This window comes from Lacerta agilis, chromosome 9 (genome assembly GCF_009819535.1).
Source record: "Lacerta agilis isolate rLacAgi1 chromosome 9, rLacAgi1.pri, whole genome shotgun sequence".
Lineage (NCBI taxonomy): Eukaryota > Metazoa > Chordata > Lepidosauria > Squamata > Lacertidae > Lacerta > Lacerta agilis.
The window spans coordinates 18,034,810-18,056,189 of record NC_046320.1 but is presented as its reverse complement, the minus strand read 5'-3'; the positions used below and the strand labels follow the sequence as shown (position 1 = coordinate 18,056,189).

At 42.5% G+C, this 21,380-nt stretch overlaps 1 protein-coding gene across 1 annotated transcript; it reads left to right on the top strand.

Moving 5' to 3' along the window:
- The first annotated feature begins 880 nt into the window (after positions 1 to 880).
- Positions 881 to 17,618, top strand: TMEM33 (transmembrane protein 33). Its single transcript, XM_033159718.1, has 7 exons — positions 881 to 1,206; positions 5,241 to 5,335; positions 6,268 to 6,455; positions 7,861 to 7,928; positions 9,013 to 9,146; positions 11,492 to 11,575; positions 12,945 to 17,618. The coding sequence occupies exons 1-7, from the start codon at positions 1,150 to 1,152 to the stop codon at positions 13,072 to 13,074; spliced, it is 756 nt and encodes a 251-aa protein (XP_033015609.1). The 5' UTR covers positions 881 to 1,149; the 3' UTR covers positions 13,075 to 17,618.
- Positions 17,619 to 21,380: the final 3,762 nt, after the last annotated feature.

The following is a 21,380-nucleotide window of genomic DNA, read 5'->3' as shown; positions in this document are numbered from 1 at the left end:
GAGGCATCACCTCGCCTTGCCTCATGGGTGGGCCGGCCCTGACTAGGAGCCAGAAAGCCCAGTTTCATGACTGCCCTCTCATTGCCCTCAAAAAGAGCAGAGAGGCATTGCTGATGAGATCAGGGGAACTATTTGTTATTATAATTTATTGAATTTGTTACCTGCTTTATCTTGCCAAAGTGGCTTACAACCAACCACGCAGGCAAATGCCTCATAGATAAATGATTGTTGTTGTTGTTTATTAAATTTGTATACCCGCCGGTACCTTAAAATGGCAACTTAAACGGATGGAACATCAGAATACTCAGATGGGCGGGGTATAAATAAATAAATAAAATAAAATAAAATAAATAATAATTAGCGCAACTTGCGAATTTAACATATAGAACAAGAGAACAAGAAGAATATGCGTTTCAAGAAGATTGGAAATTTTTTTATTGACTACATGGAGGAAAATTGTGTACACTTGAAAACGTTGGCAGCATTAAGATAAATTCAACAGTGTAAACAAGTTTGATAGATGTAAAAATGGAATACTGAATGGTATGTTTATGTAAAATATGCAGGGATTTATGATAAGTAAAATGAACCACGGAAATAGAAGAAGGGAAGTCATTGACATTTTAAGGTTGTTTAAATGAATATTCTAAATTGTAAAACAGAAAATTTAATTATATATATATGTGTGTGTGAGAGAGAGAGAGAGTGAAAAATAAATGCATGAAAAGCACCCTGCCCGGTTCCAAAACTAAATACCAAATCGACCTTGTCCCGAAATCATGTGGCTGCGCCTCGAAGACTACATTACCCAGCATGCTCCACCGGATGACCGCCCCCTACCCGAACGACCCGGAAGCCGCCCCTCTGCGCCTGCGCGACGCGGGCTGCTCAGCGGCGGGGCTGCCTTGAGGAGTGTCCCTCGTTCGGTCGCCTCCTTCCGCGCACCTGCTGCCGCTGCCGCCGGCAACCGCCGCCTCTTCCTTCCTCGCTTCCGGCCTGCCAGATACGGCCCTCGCGCGCGGCACGAGCAGGCCCCGCTCTCCGCTTAACCCTCTCGTCGCCGAGCCTCTCCTTTCCTTCTTCTTCTTCTTCTTCTTCCTCCTCCTCCTCTTCCTCGCGCCCCGAGCGGAGCCGGTGGGCGGCGCGGCCATGGCGGACACGGCGCAGAACGGGCCCATGCAGGGAGGCGCGGGCGGCGGAGCCGTGGTGAGTTGAGTCCGGCGGTGGCGGCCTAGCGGGACGCGCAGCGCGGCCAGGCTTCGCGGCCCTGCTTCGACCCACGGTGGTGCGGCATTCCGACGCGCCGCCTCAGAGGGTTTTATTTTATTTTATTCGAAACCGGTTTCATGCCTCTTCAGCCCCCGGGATAGCTCAGTCGGTAGAGCCGGGGACTCCTAACCTCAGGGTCGTGGGTTCGAGTTCCGCACGTCGGGCAAAAGGATTCCTGCATGTGGCAGGGGGCTGGACTAGATGACCCTGGGGAGGGGTCCCTCCAACTCTGTGAACCGCCCTGAGAACCCCGGGTATAGGGCGGGATATAAATTCAATTAACAACAACAACAACAACAACAACAACAACAATGTCCTTCTGTGAGTCTATAAATGCGCTCCCATGGAGAGCCCTGTGTGGTTTTCTTCCTAGGGAGAGCTCTGATTTCAGGTCATTTAAAATCTTGGGTTGTCTCCAGTATTGTACCCACTTCTTGTAGCAGGGCAAATCTGCTCAAATTCTGAGATTGGAAATGTCCTAGCTCACCCCCCAAACCCAGTTTTCAGGGCTACGAACGAGGCAGTGTTAGTTAATTGATTAAGTTGTATGCTGCCTTTATCTTCCAAGTGGCTTAAGGTTGTGTACGTGGTTGTCCTCTACATTTTCATCCTCTCAACAACCCTGTGAGGCAGGTGAGGCTGAGAGATGGTGGATGGCCCAAGGTCACCCAGTGAGCTTCATGGCTGAGCAGCGATTCAAATTGTGGCCTCCCAGGTCATAGTCCCAACACTTTAACTGTTCATGTATCAATGCGCACATGTGGGAGCAGTTTGACACAGCCGCATGCCTCCCCCCACCACCTCCATTGAGGGTTTCTTCTGAATCTCTGATAGTTGTGTAGAGCAGTGTTTTTCAACCTTTTTTGGGCAAAGGCACACTTGTTTCATGAAAAAAATCACGAGGCACACCACCATTAGAAAATGTTAAAAAATTTAACTCTGTGCCTATATTGACTATATATAAAGTAATTTTTCAATTTTCCCCATGGCACACCAGGCAGCATCTCGCGGCACACTAGTGTGCCGCGGAACAGTGGTTGAAAAACACTGGTGTAGAGGAGGGAAAGTCTGCAGTGGCAGTTTTGTCACCGTGACAGTGTCCCCTGTTTCACATCTCCATTAGAAGTTGCCCTCTCTTGCCTCTTAATTTCCCTTGAGAAGTTTCAGTTCCTCTTAACTTTTTTAAATCTAAAGCTTCCAGGCTTTTTCCTCTCCACTGCTACCTTTGGCAAAGGTTTGTGGAACTGGCTGAAGGAGCCGACTAGGTGTCAAGCGTCCCAAGTTGTTCTGGCTGTTTTCTGAAACATGGGCTATGCAACAGATGTTTAGGTTACTGCACTAGTACGTAGGTATTTAGGAACTTGCTTGATGTTCTAAGACCATTGGTTTCTTTAGCTCTGTATTGCCTATACCATGGATGGGGAGCCCCTGGCTTGTAAGCCAAATTTGGCTTGCCAAGCCATTTTCCTCAAACCACAGACACCTGTCTCATGCTTACCACCATATGTGATGTCAGGTATATTGGAGTGGGTGGCGCTGTGGTCTAAACCACTGAGCCTCTAAGGCTTGCTGATTGGAATGTTGGCGGTTCGAATCCGCGCGACTGGGTGAGCTCTCATTGCTCTGTCCCAGCTTCTGCCAACCTAGCAGTTCGAAAGCATCCCAGTGCAAGTAGATAAATAGGTACTGCTGCAATGGGAAGGTAAATGGCGTTTCTGTGCGCTCTGGTTTCTGTCATGGTGTTCCATTGTGCCAGAAGTGGTTTAGTCATGCTGGCCACATGACCCGGAAAGCTGTCTGTGGACAAACGCTGGCTCCCTCAGTCTGAAAGTGAGATGAGCACGGCAACTCCATAGTTGCCTTTGACTGGACTTAATCGTCCAGGGGTCCTTTACCTGTGGGGCAAGTAGAAATGCGGTTGGATCCTTTTAGAAATCATGAATAAACTCCTTGTGCATCAGTTTAATCCTGCTTGCTTTTGGTGCAGAAAACAGGCTTGAGCACCCTGTGTATCAGCTGACACATAGGGAGTTAAATCCTGCTGGGTCACTATCTCCCTCCACTCCCGTGAGCAATTTTGACAACTGGGTGGCCCAGCACACTGTCAAAAGTGGTCTGCTGTGTATGCGGAGGTAAAAATCTGACTCACTGGGCCAAAATGATTCCCCTCCCTGTCCACACTGACTGGTAAAGAGACTAAAAAATGTGGGTTAAAGCCCAGTTCATCAGCTGTTTCCTCAATCTTCAGTTGTATATGCACACTGGATCTAATAGAAAAAAAAGTGTAAAGGTTGGAATGAAGTGGCAATAGGATGCCAAAACCATGTAGTAAATTCTTTTATGGGCTGGATGTGAATGCATTTGGAAATTTGCAAACCAACGAACCAAAAGCATATTTTGGAAAAGGGCAGGGAACTGGGAACAGTCAACTTCTGGGCAATTTAATTCATTTCTTGTCTATGTAGGATGGGTGTGACTGCCTTTCTGGAAACCAGATTTACCTTGCCCCATTTAGTTTAGAGGCAGGCAGGGCCATTGGCAAAATTTTCAAGCTAGGTGATATTTCCACATACACATAACAACTTGCAATGCCATATTAGTCATGGTGAAATGCACAAGCAGTTTCATGCTACAGGTGGTAGTTCATGCTGGGCCTGCCTAACTTGTGATCCACTAAGCCAGATGCAGACCACCAGCTATGTATTTGGACCCACAAAATACTTGACAGCCTATTTGTTTTTGCAATCCTGAGCAGGAACCAACAACAAAAGCTTTTCATGAGGTGCCACTTCTGGCTGATGGTGCTGCATTTGGCTTGATAGGTTTGCACAACATGTGGCCTTCAACAGGTGCTATGCCTTGATAGAATGTAGTTGTAGTACACTTTGCAATATTGCATTGGTGAAACTATTAGCAGGCTGTGTCATAGGTACTTCTATCCTCTTGCAGGAAACTTTTGAATTGGACCTTTAGATTGGAATCATACCTGATGCTAGATGGACTTCTGGGGAAAACATGAAACACTGAGTTCTGATAGCTTCCTTATCTTCCATGAACACACAGCCTAAAAGTTTTATCTGCTAACAGTTTAACAGAAGAAACTTTTTTTGTTTTCTGTTTTTTAATGAATGTCCCACAGTGTGGTTGTGACTTCATCATTTTCTACAGAAAACTACTCCCAGGGCATTTTATATGGTAAATGCCTGCATTACTAAAAAATGCCCCGAGAGCTCTTATAGGTGACTGCAGCCCACTGCTGTTGCCCTGACTGCTCAGAGATGGGAGGGATTGCTAGATCATTTAGTCACCACCTGTCTTAGCCATGAGGCAAAGTAGATACCTTCATTCTGTGAGCAATGGAGGGCTATACTGGGCTTCCTTGGAACCTAGACCGAGTAGGAATTGGTTTTGGGATGTCCTGTTCCATTCCAGAAGGTGGTGGAGTTCACCAGAACTGCTTCCTAGCCACTATCTGCCATGGGTGCTAGCAGAGATCAGCTGAGTTATCCTCGTGGTTCTCAAAGAGCAAATATCCAAAGTAAACCCTCTAATTATTATTATTTTAATTTATTGCCTGACCTTCACCCTATGATCCCTGAGTGGGTTACAACAGTTTAAACTGTGACATTAAAAACAGTTTTTAAAATTTACAGTTACAAAAATGCAATCATGAAACATAGGTCTTTAGAAGCCTCATAATTACCAGTATGTCTTCCAAATTTAAGAGCGGCTGTGTGGAGATTGCTTTTTTATCTGTTATTTACACTTGCATTTATGAAAAAGCTGAAGTTTTGTGTTCTTCGTATTGTCTGTTATCTATGTTGGTTCTGGATCTGGTCAGTTTGGTGGGGATTTGTTCTTTAACAGTGGGTAAAACAGTGGGCTCCTTTGGGAGGGTGGATGGGATAGAAATTTAATAAATAAACAATAAATAAATATTTATTAACTAACTTCTTTTCCTTTCATTACAGCAATTTCTGATTACTAATAAGTTGGATACAGCAATGTGGCTTTCCCGTATATTCACGGTTTACTGTTCTGCTTTATTTGTCCTGCCTCTTCTAGGGTATGTATAATAATGTTTTTAAAGCAGTAGTGCCCCTCATAGCCTTAGAAAGGACACTGCTTTTTTTTAGCGACAGAATGAAACAGAAAGCATACATTATGCTTAAAAGCTCTGTATCACATTTTATATGCACATACAGTTGTTCTAATCCAGCTAAGGTTAAGCTTTTTTGAAATCAGTGTGGTGTATAGATGTGAAATAGTGGTCAGTGATATGGGGCAGAAGATTTTCCAGTGCTTTATTTTTATGCGGGAATTTTAACTTTTGTTAAGTTCATTAGTGACAACAAAAGGATGCCCATTTCAACTACAGTATTAGGCAAGCTTAGCAATTTCAAAGTTTTTTGCTGTGCTTACTGAATGCTAAATTAGATCACTCTCTAGGCCATCAGAAAATGTTTAAATGCTGACTGAAAGATTTCCAATGCAAATTAGCCTAAATTTGCATAGGAAAAAATCCAGGAAACCTATATCACTGACTTTGACCAATATTTTGCAAATATTAGTGCTTGATACTTGGTTCTGTTTAAGAACCAACTTTACACCTATTCATTAACCTGTGCATTATACACCTTCAGCTCAAGTGAGTGTCATTTATTGTTTAGGTTTTGATACTGTCATTTAACTAGATTCCAGTTATTACCTTATTGTTTATCTGCCATTTCTCTCTCCAAAGAAACGTCAAATAGATAACTGCATTGAAAATACTTTTAAATGACATTCTCCCCTCCCCCCACTCCCCCAAACTTGGCACACCTGTAGAGTTCAGTGCCAAGCACCAGGAATGCTTCTCAGACTGAGTAACAGTTACATCTTGGCAAAGCTTAGCAGGGCGGGCTTCAGAGACTGAAATGATGATGCAATTCTCTTGGGAGGAAGACTTGAAGCCACAACTTGGTTTGTATGGTAACCTCTCCTTTGATAATTCTCAAGGTTGCATGAAGCAGCTAGCTTTTATCAACGTGCCTTGCTGGCAAATGCTCTTACCAGCGCCCTTCGACTTCACCAAAGGCTACCACATTTTCAGCTAAGCAGGGCATTCCTGGCTCAAGCCTTGCTGGAGGACAGCTGCCACTACCTTTTGTATTCCCTCATCTTTGTCAATTCCTACCCTGTTACAAGTATCCTTTCTACAAGTCTTGTAATACTTCCAATTCTGTAATAGTTTGATTGTGCTTTTGCTATCATAGAGTGCTAGACTTAAATCAGGGATTACTCCAGCTCATACCTTTGGTCAGCCACAAAGCCTACAGGGTGATGACGGGCCAGATTCAGGTTCTTGCATAGCTACATTGTTTTATACTTTCTGGATGTCCCATGATCATAATATTAAGTAGTTGTGTTCTTTGCTATAAATCAAGCACTGCTAGATGTTGTTTCTTTTTGTTTTCCAATGTACTTCTTATAAATAAAAATGTTGGTGTGGGGGGAGCAAAAGTTTATTCTGAAAGTGTGGCCCACAGAAAAAGGCTAGAGAACCACAGGACTGGAGTCGGGCGGAGGGAGGGGGGTACGGTGGGTGTGGGCCACCCCGAGTGTCACCACTGAGGGGGGTGACAAAATGCCAGGCGGCACTCACTTTGGGGCCTGCAGCGAGCCCAAGCCACATGTCCTGGCAGAGACGCGGTCGCTTGGGCGCACACAGGCTCTGCGCTGCCCAAACAGTCCACCCGCTTACCCCCCCCAGCTGTAGACCAGCTGAGTGGGAGGAGGTAGGGAGACCCCAGAAGCCCTGCGGTGCACCCTGCCCTCGTCCTGCCCCAGTGGGTGGCTTGCCTCTCCCCTGGGTGCGACACCCCAGGCGCCTGAGCAGCTTCCTCCGCCGCTCACTGGAGTAATCAAATACAAGGAGGTAAAGCTCAGGGGAGGGGTGCTGAACTCTCTCTCTCTCCCCCCCCCCCCCGCCTTATGTGTGTTTTTTGTTGTTAGTGAAATTACCACCTCACTTCCTGCTTTATATATGTATAGGACAGTCACACAAATTAAGGCCTCATCACCTCTAGTCTCACCCTAGACAGAAGCACCACCTTTATTAACTCTTATTTATTACCTATTGATGTAGGTAATATATCTGAATCAAAATAAACAAGTGAGCTCATATTTCTTAGCCCCATCAATTTATTTAATAAGGTTGCAATCCTATACCTGCTTCTGAGAAGACCTGTATAGGATTTCACTCTAAAACATTGATCTACTGATTTAAACTCTGGCCCTACATAAGTTAAGTACACACAAACTGCTGGATGCCTATACTTCTACAACTGCATACCGCTAACCCTCATTTTCAAATTCCACTCCATGATTAGGACTATGTTCTGTGTTACTAATCGTTTAATAAAGCTCCCTAACTTTAATCACCTGAATCTTAAGGTCCAAACGTTTTCTCATACAAAAGAATCTGAATTTAAAGCAAGAGATCACAGGCTTGCATGCTGACACAAGTGGAAGATGTGCTTGAATATTTAGACTATAGTGTAAGTGTAAAATAACGTGTGAAATTGTAATTCTCCTTAACTTTCACTTCAGTGAGTATTTTCCCAGTTCTGTTGTTTTCTTTGCTTCATGCTGCCACCTACACAAAGAAGGTTCTTGATGTAAGTATGTTGTTAGTGTATGATCTTGTGCCCCTTACATGCCATAATACTCTTTGTAAGGAGGACAGGATTCAGATGAGACATGGATTTTTAAGGGGTAAACTGAAAACAGGGATCTGCCTGTTTTCTGTCACAGTTTGAAGGGACAGCTGTAGCTCATCCAGTGCTGCTGTTTCTATCAAAGGATTAGCAAGTAGGAAAGAAAAGGATACGCATGGAGAGCCAGAATGTTTGATGAGGACTGAGGAGACTTGGGTTCAAATCCCTATGCAGCTGTGATGCTCACTGGGTGACCTTGATCATTATTCAATCTAACCTCCCTCGCAGGGTTGTTTGGGTTAAATGGTGGCAGCGGGGAACTGAAACTGAATGTCAGGTTGACCGTTTCCTGCGTAATAAACATTGTAGAAGAAGAAGAAGAAGAAGAGTTTGGATTTGATATCCCGCTTTTCACTACCCGAAGGAGTCTCAAAGCGGCTAACATTCTCCTTTCCCTTCCTCCCCCACAACAAACACTCTGTGGGGTGAGTGGGGCTGAGAGACTTCAGAGAAGTGTGACTAGCCCAAGGTCACCCAGCAGCTGCATGTGGAGGAGCGGAGACGCGAACCCGGTTCCCCAGATAACGAGTCTACCGCTCTTAACCACTACACCACACTGGCTCTCCAGTGTAGCAAGGTTTGCAAAAAATTTCAGTTCTCCTGCTTATTATTTAGACTGCCTTTCAAGGTTTATAAAACAATTATAGTACAGTGGTGCCTCACTAGACGAAAATAATTCGTTCTGCGAGTGTCATCATATAGCGAATTTTTCGTCTAGCGAAGCACCAAGGCAGAATAGCGGTTTTCGCGACAAAAAAACCAACCAAAAATATTTTTTTTCATCTTGCGAGGCAGCCCCATTGACTTTTTCGTCTTGCGGGGCAGCCTTCCGCTAGCGAATGCCTTTCGTCTAGCGAGTTTTTCGTCTAATGAGGCATTCGTCTAGCGGGGCACCACTGTATAGCTGAAAGTATTCTCACGGTTTGACTTTGTATGCATAGCACAAAGTTTTCTGACACTGCTTTTTTTACTCCCTTCTTTCAAGGCACGAGGTTCAAATAGTCTTCTTTTCCTAAGAAATCTCTTGGACAAGTTAAATGCGAATCAGCAAAACATCCTGAAATTTATAGCTTGCAATGAGATTTTCTTGATGCCGGCTACTGTGTTTATGCTTTTCAGGTATGAGATAAAACATTAACCTTTATTTTTATTCGGATGGTGCTCTATAACTGCTTGGGAATACAGAATCAGACTGTTTCTTGTTTTATCATTGCAATGTCCCTACAAGCGACCGTCTTTGCAGGCTGAAAACTAAGGTCGGGTTGTGATTTTCTCACCATTTCCTGACCCTGTGGCTGTGCTGCACTAAGAACTCTATTTTTAAGATGCATGGGGTTTGCTTGCTGACTAATGTAAGGATGGTTTCTTGATCCTTAAGGCAAAGATCAGCATAGTCTGTTCTTGTTCTTTTGGAGAAATTTTACTTTCATGTGCATGAAGAAAGCTCTGATTCAGATGCCAAAAAGACAATATTGCATTTTAAATGCCCGTTATTTTGTAGTATTGTGTTTTAATTTAGGGTTGTATTCAAAGTAGCATTAAGGAAAATGTTCTATCAGTGAAATAGTTTCTCTTTGTTCAACAGAATGTTCTGCCCTTCCCCTCCCACCGTGCACCCCCTAATTCTGTTCTGGAGTTCCCCCAACCCTCTAGAGCAGATTTGGGGGTGGAACAGGGTGTGCACAGGGGGAGGAGAGGAGTGAAGTCCTGTTGTGCAAGCGAAACTCGTTCCACTTGCGCAGTTATTTATTTAAATACCATCCTTTGTATCTAAGCCACCTTGCAGACCACTGGCGGAAGAATGGCATATACCAGTAATTTATTATAATTTCTTATTTATTTATTGAATTTATATACCTCCCTATACCCAGAGGTCTCAGGGGCGTTCACAGAACAAAATCAAAATATAAAACCACAAAATATATAATCAAAATAAAAACAATAACCCAGTAACCCCCCCCCAAACATCACATTTAAAAAGGGCATAGGATGTCAACCAAAGGCACCTAAAGGTGTAAAATGAAGGTGCCAGGTAGACATGTAAAATTTCCGAAAATTTTGAAGCTCGGAAAACCCCCCATAAAAAACGGAAATTTTCGGAAAAATTGAAAAAAATGCTACATTAGCACTTCTTTTTTTCTTTTCCATTCTGTTACTTTACAAACATAAAATATAATTATCACAACTAGCATATTAAAAATATAGCGTATCCAAACAATTACCCGGTATTACAAACAGAATTTACTTTAAAAATAATATTTATTTGTATTTGTAACAAACGGAGCAACAATCTCCTGAACTGTTTACTAGTTTATGTGGAGCAAAAAAAACTCCACAAAACAATTTTTAAAAATCCAGAAGTAACAATTACTCATATTTCCTCTCCACAGTATTTAAAAAAAACATTCTCATAAAAAGAACTGAAGAAGGAAGTGGGTCTAAGTTTCAATGAATGGGCATGAAATTTAATCAGAATCATTTTCTGAGCTGTAATTAAGTATATACTTTCAGGCCCTTTTTGTTGCTCTATATTTTCTTCCAGTGCTTTGAGGCCTAGTAAAGAGGAACAGAACCAATGCATGCCACACACATGCAAAAACAAAACTGAAACCTTTTTCTTGTCTGGTGACAACAGCACCTCCTAAAGGAAGAAATGTATCTTGTTCTTGCATTGGAGAGTTCAGTTTGTAACCTAGGACTTGCTTGTCCTCACAGAAATTAGAATAATCTGATATACCATACATATTTTTTAGAAATGATTTATAAAATATTTCAACCCCTTATCTTAAAATATTTTATTCATCATGTTAAAATAAAACATTCCATAATCTATTTTTTATTTTTTCAATTTTTTCAATTTTTTGGAAAAAAACAAGGCTTCAGGAAAAAAACTGAAAAAAACGGGTTTCCCCCCCAAATTTTTCCGTTTTTTTTTCCGGGCCTTCACATCTCTAGTGCCAGGCGAACTTCCCTGGGGAGAGCATTCCACAGACGAGGAGCCACTGCAAACTTCCAGGTCCCATTGAATTCAGTGGAATTTATTTCTAAGTAAATATGCACAGAATTCTGCCATAAGGCAGCTCCTTCCAGTGCATGCTTGTCTGAGAGAAAGGTTTACTGAACACAGTGGACTTGCTTCTGAGTAAACATACACTAAAGTTAAATGATTTCATGGCAGGAGGGGCAACACTCGTTCCTTTATGAGGTTTTAATGTTTCAGCCACCTTGACGCGTTTTATTTAATGATCTGTGGCTGTCGCGTCTGTCATTCGTTGCAGTGTGTGCATGTCAAGTGCTGTGTGAAAACATTTATTTAGTTGTAAGGGTCTTTTGAAGGTCAAAGCAGTTACTATGTGTGAAGAAAAACATAAGGTGGTGTCTTACTGCAAATCTTACACTGTCTCCTTTTAAATAAATCTACCCCTCCACCCCCCCCCCCACCTTTTTTCTTCTGTTCTTTTCAGTGGGCAGGGAAGCTTGCTGCAGCCATTTATTTACTACAGATTTCTTACACTCCGTTATTCCTCCCGCCGAAATCCATATTGCCGGTAAGAAACCAATTACGATTTAAAGTTGTAAAAGTTGTTGTTGTCTGTAAATACAGTTCTTGAAACAGTTGGCTCCTGGGTGTTGCCATATCATGGACTAAAAAGAGGAGATAAAGGAAGTAATTAAAAACATGAAGATGGGAAAATCACCTGGCTCTGATGGATTCTCAGCATCCTTTCACAAAACATTTAAGGAACAAACAATTCCACAAATGGCCAGGCTATACCATGATATTTTAGCCGGTAACCTACTTCCTGCAACTTGGAAGCATTCAAGAATCATAGTTATTCTCAAACCTCACAAGGACTCCACCAATATCACACCAAGCAATCTCTTTATTAAATCTAGATTATAAAATCTTTACAGCCAATCTGGTCAATAGATTAAAAACATTTATTGGCAGCTGTATACAGACAGACCAATCTGGGTTTGTTCCAGGGTGAAGAGTTACTGATCCAATAAGGAAATTATTGAATATTTTTATTTCATTAGAAAAAATAATAACCTTTGGCAAGCCTCTCACTTGATATTTTTAAACTATTTGATTGCCTAGAACCAAATTATCTAATGGAAATAGTTAAGAAATGTGATTTTGGCCAGTGTAATCTGTATCCACGGGGCCTCTTTTAAAGGACTCACCCTGTATAAAGATTGCAGGCCACAATTAGAATAAATAATTCAGATTGCTCCCCCCCCCAAAAAAAGATCAGTCATAAAACAAAACAGGAATGTCCTCTGTTGCCCGTTAGTTGTCTTAATTTTAGAAACATTGGTAATCAAATTACGCAATGTCCTCTCTGGTACGGGAATGGTTTCATCCCATAGTGTTGTGTGTTTAAATGTTTTTGTACTTCTGCAAACCTCAGAATCTCTCTGGCTATGGTAATATGGCTATGGTAATGAAGGCAGCCCTGTTTAGGGAAGTTTTTAATGACTGGTGTTTTAATGTATTTTTAATCTCTTCTTGGAAGCTGCTCAGAGTGGCTGGGGAAACCCAGCCAGATGGATGGGGTATAAGTAATACAATTATTATTATTATTATTATTATTATTATTATTATTATTATTATACCTTTGTCTTGTTTCTCAGTGGTCTTGCTTGCACACTCATTACCCGAGTCCCTGTGGAGGGAGAGATGAGAGGCAACCACTGAAAACGCTCTCCAATGTTAGGCTCCTCCTATTGTCAACCCAGCCAGATGGGCGGGGTATAATTATTTTCATCCTCCTCCTCCTCCTCCTCCTCCTCCTCCTCCTCCTTATTATTATTATTATTATTAATTTTTATGAAGGTTTAGGTTTGAGTGAGATGTAGGAGCTACTGTTGCAAAGTAAACATATTTCTGTAAAAAGTGTCTGTTATTTTCAGAACCCTCTTCACAGAACTTCGGATTGTTGTCGAGCATGTCATAATGAAGCCGTCCTGCCCGGCATTTGTACGAAGGCTCTGCGTCGGCAGCATTTCTTTTATAAGCAGACTGGCACCAACAGTTGCATAGTCAACCCTGGAAACATGCGTATGTTTGTCTGATGAACTTTCTAAGCAGCTGGTATTTCTGCTGGTGATTTATAAATTCTGGATCTCAGTCAAGGTTGTATGGAAACATGTTTTCTTCCAAGAGCCTGTTCTGTGAATTGTATCCTATACGTTTAAAAAGTCTTGTTTTTCAAGATGTTTCCGTGCTTTGTGGAAGATGAATGCTTGCCATCTTAGACAGAATACTTTCCAATGCAAAACAATGACGACAACCCTGCATTGTACAATATGGCTCTTGTGCTGTCACGTATGTCCTCTTTGATACTGAATGAAAATACTCATTCAAAAAAAATAAATGTCCAGGCAATACTAGCTGGATTGTGTCTAACAAGCTATAAGCTGTGGCTGCAACATAACTAGTAGCGTCATAGGGGTACCTATTGAAATCTCTACCCATGCGGTACATTTGAGTCAGTATTCCTTCCATTCAGTAAATGAGACAAGTTTAGTCAGTTGAGTAAATCATTGTGGTCAATACAAATCAATTGGCATCTACTTCGAATGTGAACAGTAGAACGAAGCATCAAATTTCATTGTTCTGATTTATTTAACGCTTTTGAAATGGAAAGCTCTCCACCCTTCCCTAAGCACTTTATTTCTTTGTAAAGTAAATATTTCTATAGATCATATGAATGCCCAATTTTTCCCCCTGTCTTCCAAAAAGCAGGCTTCTTAAAATGCCAGTCTTTGAAAAGTCTGAATAATAAAGATGGATGTTACATTAATTTTCAATATACATTGGAAGTGTTGCCCTTGTGAGGTAATTTTTAAAGTTCATGCAGTTAGGCTAGTCCCAAACACCATTGCATACTCACGGTGCAATGCTAAACATGACTGTAGCTGTAAATTACATTATGACATGGGTCTGCCTTCCAAGTTAGGAGCATCAGTCTTCTCTCTTCCTCCACCTTCAGTTTGTATGCATGGGCACGTGTCTCCTGCCCCAGCCCTTTCTCCTGTACACATGGTCAGGAAACTGAGAGGATGTGATTGTGGGATCACAGCTCTGTTGCGACCTCATAGGACTTCTGTCTCTGTGGATGCTGCGCCTGTACAGGGAAGCATCCTGTCCATCATGTCCAAACTAGAGGGACTATTGTGTAAAGCAGAGGTGTGGAAACTCTGGCCCTCCAGATGATGTTGCTCTCCAACTCGCATCTTCCTCAGCCAGCATGGCCAGAGGTCAGGGATGATGGGATTGTTAGTCTAAGACCTGGAGGGTCACAAGTTTCCCACCACAGGAATAAAATAATGTTGCAGTACTTCTTCCCTAGAGAAGAAGCGCTCTTCCAGTAATTGTAGCCTTATTTCAGTAGAAGTGGGGCTGTTGTCTTACAAAGCAGAGGTAATTGGAAGTCTGGTCATTGGCTATTTCAGCATACCAAGAAGGAAAAAAACTGTACAAATTGGTTCACTTAACAGATTCAGCGACCTAATAGTTTTGATTCCCATGATAAGCCGGTTATTGAATTTCCTGAGGACTGAAGAGCATTTTAAACTGAGTTGCTTCACACGTGCATAACTTGCCTACTTCCTCTTGAAGCAGAGCTGACCAACTTTTTAAAAATTTTGGTCTGAGGGTTACATTCCTGTAGTCAACCCACCTGGGGCTGCACACACTCGTACGCACAGGTACATAGCCCATCCCTTTTCAGTTGATCCTTGCAGATCAGCTGAGAAAAGGGCTGTTGCCCCCTCTCTGCTCCTGAAGTGGTAACTGGGGAAGGGTTATTTGCATATCCACCAAGAGTCTGGGCAGAGAAATTTAAGCCTTTCTGATCACCCCAGTGCTGTGACTACTCCCCAATTTTTTATGTCACCCCCGTATACTTGGTCTGAATCACGTAATATTACTTGGACCACCCAGAATGAAACCTGCTCCTGAGAAATACTCGGGAGAGGTTTTGCATAATGATAGCTGATGGTTTAGTGAACACATGTCCTAAACGCGCAACCCAGTCTGGGTATTTCCTTGAGATAAATCCCTACTAAGTGTTCCGGGCTTACTCTCGAATGTGTTCAGCCCTCCTTGAGCCAGGGATAGCAAGATCTAGGCATCCTAAAAAGGGCCAGGCCAGGAAGTATGTACCGTACGATACAACCATTGTCTTCTATGATATCTGATGGGGAACTTGCTCTGGGGAGATATGTAAACTTGTGTGTTTGTGTGTGTGCATCTTCTCCTTAAATGGAAGGCACTGCGCTGTCAACTTGTTGCTGTTTATGAAGATTAAATTATTTTTCCCCCCATTGAGTGCCTGCATTTTAGAATTGAGGAATTTGCCCAGGCACTATATTTACTCATTGATTCTTCTAAGCCACTTCATGATTTAGTGTCTTAACAACTGCATGAACCGAAGGATACATTTAAATAGTTTGGAACGGTGCCGCTGTTTTTAAAACTATGTTTCCTTGTAACTACCTTATTTCTTTTTGATTAAATGTGAATGTCATTTAGATTGAACTCATTCATTAGCTTTTCGATAGCCCACCCTGTGCATTGCTTGCTAAACTTCCGGGTATGGACTAATGCAGCTTTAAAAATGGCTAGTATGGCTGGTTGATTGCACTCCTTTTAGCTTTTTGGCTCATAAACACCTACTTATAGGGAAGGCGCACACTAGTGTGCAGGAATGCTTCTTGAGTTTTTTCATCTAGGCTCTCTTGCTTTGAGGATTTTATAAAAATTTCTACAGCAATAAAGTGACTGTTGTGGTGGCAGCCTGGAATGAAATGTCTGAACCTATTTTAACGTTATTTGTAGTTGTATGTTGAGTCCCGAGGCTTGGAGTATAATTCCATTAGAGGAAAAGAAACACAACAGAGTCCTCAACCCAATCCAGCTGCAACTGCAGGCAACAAAACACACATAACTGGCCACTCAGGAATGTACATCTGCATTCTTATGAATCTCAATAAACATAGCTTTGCCAATGGGCTGCTGCATCCAGTCCTCACCCACAATGCTCAGTGATCACGCTTGCAAAGTCAGAGTGAGTGAGTGTATGCCATATCTATCTATCTATTATCTATCTTTGGATCTCTTGGAAGACGGTTTTTCAGAGCTCTCAGGATTACACCGCTCCCAGAACTATTACTTAATCAAGACAACTGCTTCCTGAATATGATTTTAAACATCGGGAATTACAGCTAACTCAATTCCATTAGTGTTCTATATTTTATAGCCTTCTATATAAAAGCTGGGGTGCAAAGATCTGTTTAGGTTCCAGCCAAGGGTCTTGCAGGTCTATTACAAACAGCTTCTAAAAGTCCCCTCCAGTTTCAAAGTGGTGTATTGAGCAGCAGAGGGGCAGCAGTTGAGGGGCAGAGGTAATCCTGGGCTCCTAGAAGTTGTTTTGTGGTAATTGAATCTTAGCCGAAGGCCTTTGAACTGGAGAATGAAAAACCTTCCTTCTTACCTTGTGCCCAGAGCTGTATATTGCTCTCTGCTAAAAGTAGAAATTTGCATCCCAAAAGACGCATGTGAGGTCCTCTGTAACATATGCAAATGGAGTATATTTGCATAATTTCTCAAGTAACTCGAATATGTTGGCTATTTTTCATAACTCTGGTATTGGTTATGGGGGCCTGACCTGCCAGCTGCAAAATGGGTGACCCTGTTTATACTGTGGACCGGATCCAAGAGGACATGTCATGTGCAGAGCATCATCTAGGCCTGTGCATGTGGGGCCTTAGCTGGTGTGGGGAACAGATGGGTGCTAAAAAAGACCGTTGTCAGCTATTGGCAAGGGAAAGGGGCTGCACTGGTACTGAATCCAGTTCAAGCAGCTGTTTTAGAAGGATTTTAGCTTCCTGCACAGCCCCATATGTCAGATTGGGCCTACCTAAGAACAGATGCACACAGCCCTTAGTTGAATCAAGTTATACCGATCTGTTCAAATAGTACATTCCGTATATTTCCATGCAGAAGACCTGCTCCTTCCTTGGTAACGGCGCCATTTTTAGGTGGCAGATTGCTGCTGTACCCTGGCTGGCAGGGGCTGAGCATACATTTCAAAAAACCAATTGAAAAATTCATCACTTTCCCTGTCTTCGAGGACTGAGGCACAAAATGCTAATGCCGGCCTCAGAGGGGAAATAGTTCTCCTGCATATTTGAGAAAATGTGAAACCCTTTCAAGGAAATCTAATAAACATAATCATCGCAGCCTGCTGACACAAAGGAAAAAGGACCTCATTCGCTCTTTCTTTTTTTATGCTGCAATTTAGTGGCCCCTGCTGATTTACAAATTGGATCACAACCGTAAATTATCCATGCCAGTACCTGTGAAAGTAAGCGCCGAGATCCATATTTATTTGGAGTTCTGCTTAAATCAGCAAAAATGATAAATTCGATGGTCTGAAATTGGAAATACCGAGGGCTTTCTGCAATGATTGTGCAAAATGTCTCCGCTCGTAATTTATTGTGACCCTCTTTCATTCACGACGCTCTGTATGCCTAATATTTATTTCAACGCAAATTAAATTGCACCCTCCTATGTTGTCACATCTCTGGTTTTATTGATGTTGTCAAAATCAAATTGTGTTCCCCCATACGCTTCTCACCCCCAAATTGTAAGCAGTCATAGTCACACCAGTTTAGATTGCAAAGGAGCATCTGTTATTCGAGCTTGGATTCCCTTTGCTGCTTGGGTGATGCAAGACGCAGGAATTATTGTGATGGTTTTTTGGAACAGGATTGTAGAAGTGGGAAGTAAAAGGACAGTGAATCAGGATAAGGGCATAATACTAGATTCACAGCTGATGTAAGTGCACTGATGTACATTGACACACGTATCCTGAACTGCCTTCTTACTTACTACATTCTGGACACAATTCAATGAGCTTTGGCACATTCTCCTTCAAACAAGCTTTCTCTGCATTTCCCATTATCTCTACAGAGGTTGTGAAAATGAGGGGATGTGGTCAGGTACAAAGTACTGGCCTAAGGTTTGGTGGCAGCAGGAGAATGCTGCTAAGCACTAAATATTAACAAACATTCTTGGATGGTGCTGCTAGAATGTTTTCAAGCAACTGGGAGTTGTGCTTAATTGCCAAAGTTGTGCTTAATTGCCGAAAAGGTGTGATGGCTTAGGCCTGCACCTGAATTACAACACAAGTGGAAGGGGGTGGTGGGGAAAGGAACTCTGTACCTGCTCAGAGTTTTGTTTACACCTGGGTAAATATTCTATATATTTGAAGAAGGGGCATTGTTAGGTCCCTTATGTGGTCTGATGTTGCAGCACTGCTGCAATTAACTACCTGTGTGAACCTGATCTACCTTAGATGGAAGTCGGCCTCTGCCGAAATGCCACCTGCATTTGGTGATAATTGAGCCAAGGAACAAGCTTGTTTTAAGTTATGCCTTCTCAGAAACCTGTATTTTTGGGGGGGGTATGTCACCCCCCCCGACAGTGCTCTAATTGGAGTGCTGTAAGAGGACTTCTCTTTTGAAGGGCTGCCCAGTCCAAGTCAGACAGAGACCGAGATAAATACCGTATGTGTTTCTTAAAGACCTGGACAGCTCAGTCTGCTGTCCAGGTCACAATCTTCCCTACTATAGTGAAATGTGTTTCTATTTAAATCACAGCCGGTTATTTCTAAATTTGCATCCATACTCACACATCATTCTTCTTTTTGCAAATCTGTGCCTTCTTTTGGCCTGCTGTCTTGAGGTTGCATCTCTTCCTTTTTGGCAATGCCTAAATGGCTACCCTACCTGCAATTCTTAGCAACGCTTCATTTAGAGTAGGGGCTGCATGTTTTGAGAAAACTTATTTTAATCATTCTCCCAAACACTGCCCTCTGGTGGTACATTATCACATGTATCTCTGCTTTCCCTAGTCATATTGCAAAGGACCATTTTTCTCATTTGACTTTCGAATTGGTAACTTATTGAGGATTACCCGTCCATGGAAACACTTTGAAAGAATTAAGTTACAAAACAGCCCTGAAGCATTTTCACAGAGCGGGGTGCGTGGCACACTTGGATCCAATGGCGGCAGACCCTGGCGTAAGAACTGGGTTGCCGGAGAATCCCTATTCAGTGAGTGGTGGATTATATGAAATATATTAGGAGTGGGAAGGACAGAGGTGCTTAACCTTTCATTTGCCTGTGCATTCCTGTGTCTCCTCACCCCCCAACTGTGCCTCCTCAATTGTTTTTCTCCCTAGTGGTGCAGAAATAAAACTGCTAATACATTTGCAAAGCTAAGCAGGGTCTAGTATGGTTTCCAATTGGATGGTGGGCCATCTGTTGAGATTTCTGCATTGCAGGTCATTGGACTAGATGACTCTTGGGGTCCCTTCCAACTCTACAATTCTATGATTCTACACATACTATTGTCCATAATCCCAACCAAGAGAAAAAACAGCCGAGTTGGGAGGGCATGGATGAGCACTTTTCTCCCACCTGCCTTTCTGAATAGGAATTTGGTATCCCATGGATCAGGCTGCTCTGATGCAGGGGAACAGGAACTGAAACACTGTAGGGAGTAGCTTAGGTGCACCCAGCCTGAATTTATTAAGGCATTTTGCAAAATGCCACAGTGACCTTATTATATTTTGAATAGGCTAAGTAAGAAATTATCAGAATCACAATGGCTGTTTTATAGCGCTGCAGGTGTTATTTCAAGTAGGAGCAGAACAATCCTGCGGCTGTTCAGGATTTCAGCTACTCCATTCCATCCCACACCCCTAGTTTTCCGCCCTCCTCCTGCTTTGACAGTCGGCACTGCATTCCTATTGAGCATGTTCATTGAGTTGTTTTGCCTGGTCTCCCACTTTAGGGATTTTTCTCCATTCAGATTTTTTTGTATGTGTGTGTATGTGCTTCTGGAAACCTTGGGGCTCCCCCAAACCTGCTGATACCTTCTCTTAAAATACTTACCCTTTACAACCACAGTGTGAAAGCAGTATCATGTGTCCTACATATCCTCCAACATTTCTATGATGAAAATAGAGGCGTCCCATTCCATAATGATAATTTTACTATTTCTACCCTACACATTTTACTGCGTTGCCCCACCCACTCTGGGCAGCTTCCAACATATGTAAAAACACAATAATTTTTTTAAAAAATGTTTAGGGTCAGAGGTTTTCTTCTCCTTAGGTTGACAAGCCCCAGCTGCCTCTCACTTCCCTCCACCGCTGGTGCAGAAACCCACCATTGGTCTTGTCCGCTCAATCCGCCGGAGCCTGTCTTCGCATGCAGGGGAAGTCCCTAACTTACAGAGGGTTCGAGACCCATACGCTACCCTCACCTACTTTTGCTGGCCAAGGCCATTCCTGGTGGGGTGGTGGTGGTGGCTGCAGTTGCATACTGATAGCTTCTAGGAGCCACAGGTGAGAGAATAGTGCAGGGTGGGGACCAAAGGTGCTGAAATTACCCCAGAAGGAACATGATGTCTCCCCCTCCAGAGGTACTACCCCTCTGCTAACACCTCAAACACCCAATAATTAATTTTAAAAAACCCAATAATGTAAAATAAATATGTAGAGTAATTTGAATCTCTTTTGGTATTTTAACTTTTCTGTGTTTTAAAGTAGGGTTATAATTTTTTCTTGATTTTACTGCTTTATGTTTCGTAAGCCTCTTTAAGGTTATATTTTTTTCTTGATTTTACTGCTTTATGTTTCGTAAGCCTCTTTAAGGTTATATTTTTTTCTTGATTTTACTGCTTTATGTTTCGTAAGCCTCTTTAAGGTTATATTTTTTTCTTGATTTTACTGCTTTATGTTTCGTAAGCCTCTTTAAGGTTATATTTTTTTCTTGATTTTACTGCTTTATGTTTCGTAAGCCTCTTTAAGGTTATATTTTTTTCTTGATTTTACTGCTTTATGTTTCGTAAGCCTCTTTAAGGTTATATTTTTTCTTGATTTTACTGCTTTGTTTCGTAAGCCTCTTTAAGGTTTTTTTTTTTACACAATCAAGCGGTGTATAAATTTTATGAACCACACACACACACACAATCTATTCAAAACATACAGCTAATTGCAATAGAGGAGGAAGAATTGGCCACCCTGTTTCACACCGTCCCGAACACGTTCCCAAACTGCAGCGCAAGACGGGGACTCTCTCTCTCCTCCTGCCCGTTTTTCCCCACGTGGAGGTTGCGCGTGCGCGGTGGATCTTTTGATTGCCCCCCCCTTCCGCTTCTCCGCTTTATCCCGGAGCGCATGCGTCCTGGTGCCCGTCGGCGGAGGACGAACCATAGAGGCGCGCGACGAGGCTACAGAGCGGTCCCGCCCTCGCCTGTTCCGCATCCGG

Excerpts from the sequence above, each read along its gene's own strand:
- TMEM33 (XM_033159718.1), top strand. The coding sequence starts at position 1,150 with ATGGCGGACACGGCGCAGAACGGGCCCATGCAGGGAGGCGCGGGCGGC. Across the intron at positions 9,147-11,491 it reads ACTGTGTTTATGCTTTTCAG|TGGGCAGGGAAGCTTGCTGC; the intron begins GTATGAGATAAA and ends TGTTCTTTTCAG. Across the intron at positions 11,576-12,944 it reads CGCCGAAATCCATATTGCCG|AACCCTCTTCACAGAACTTC; the intron begins GTAAGAAACCAA and ends TGTTATTTTCAG.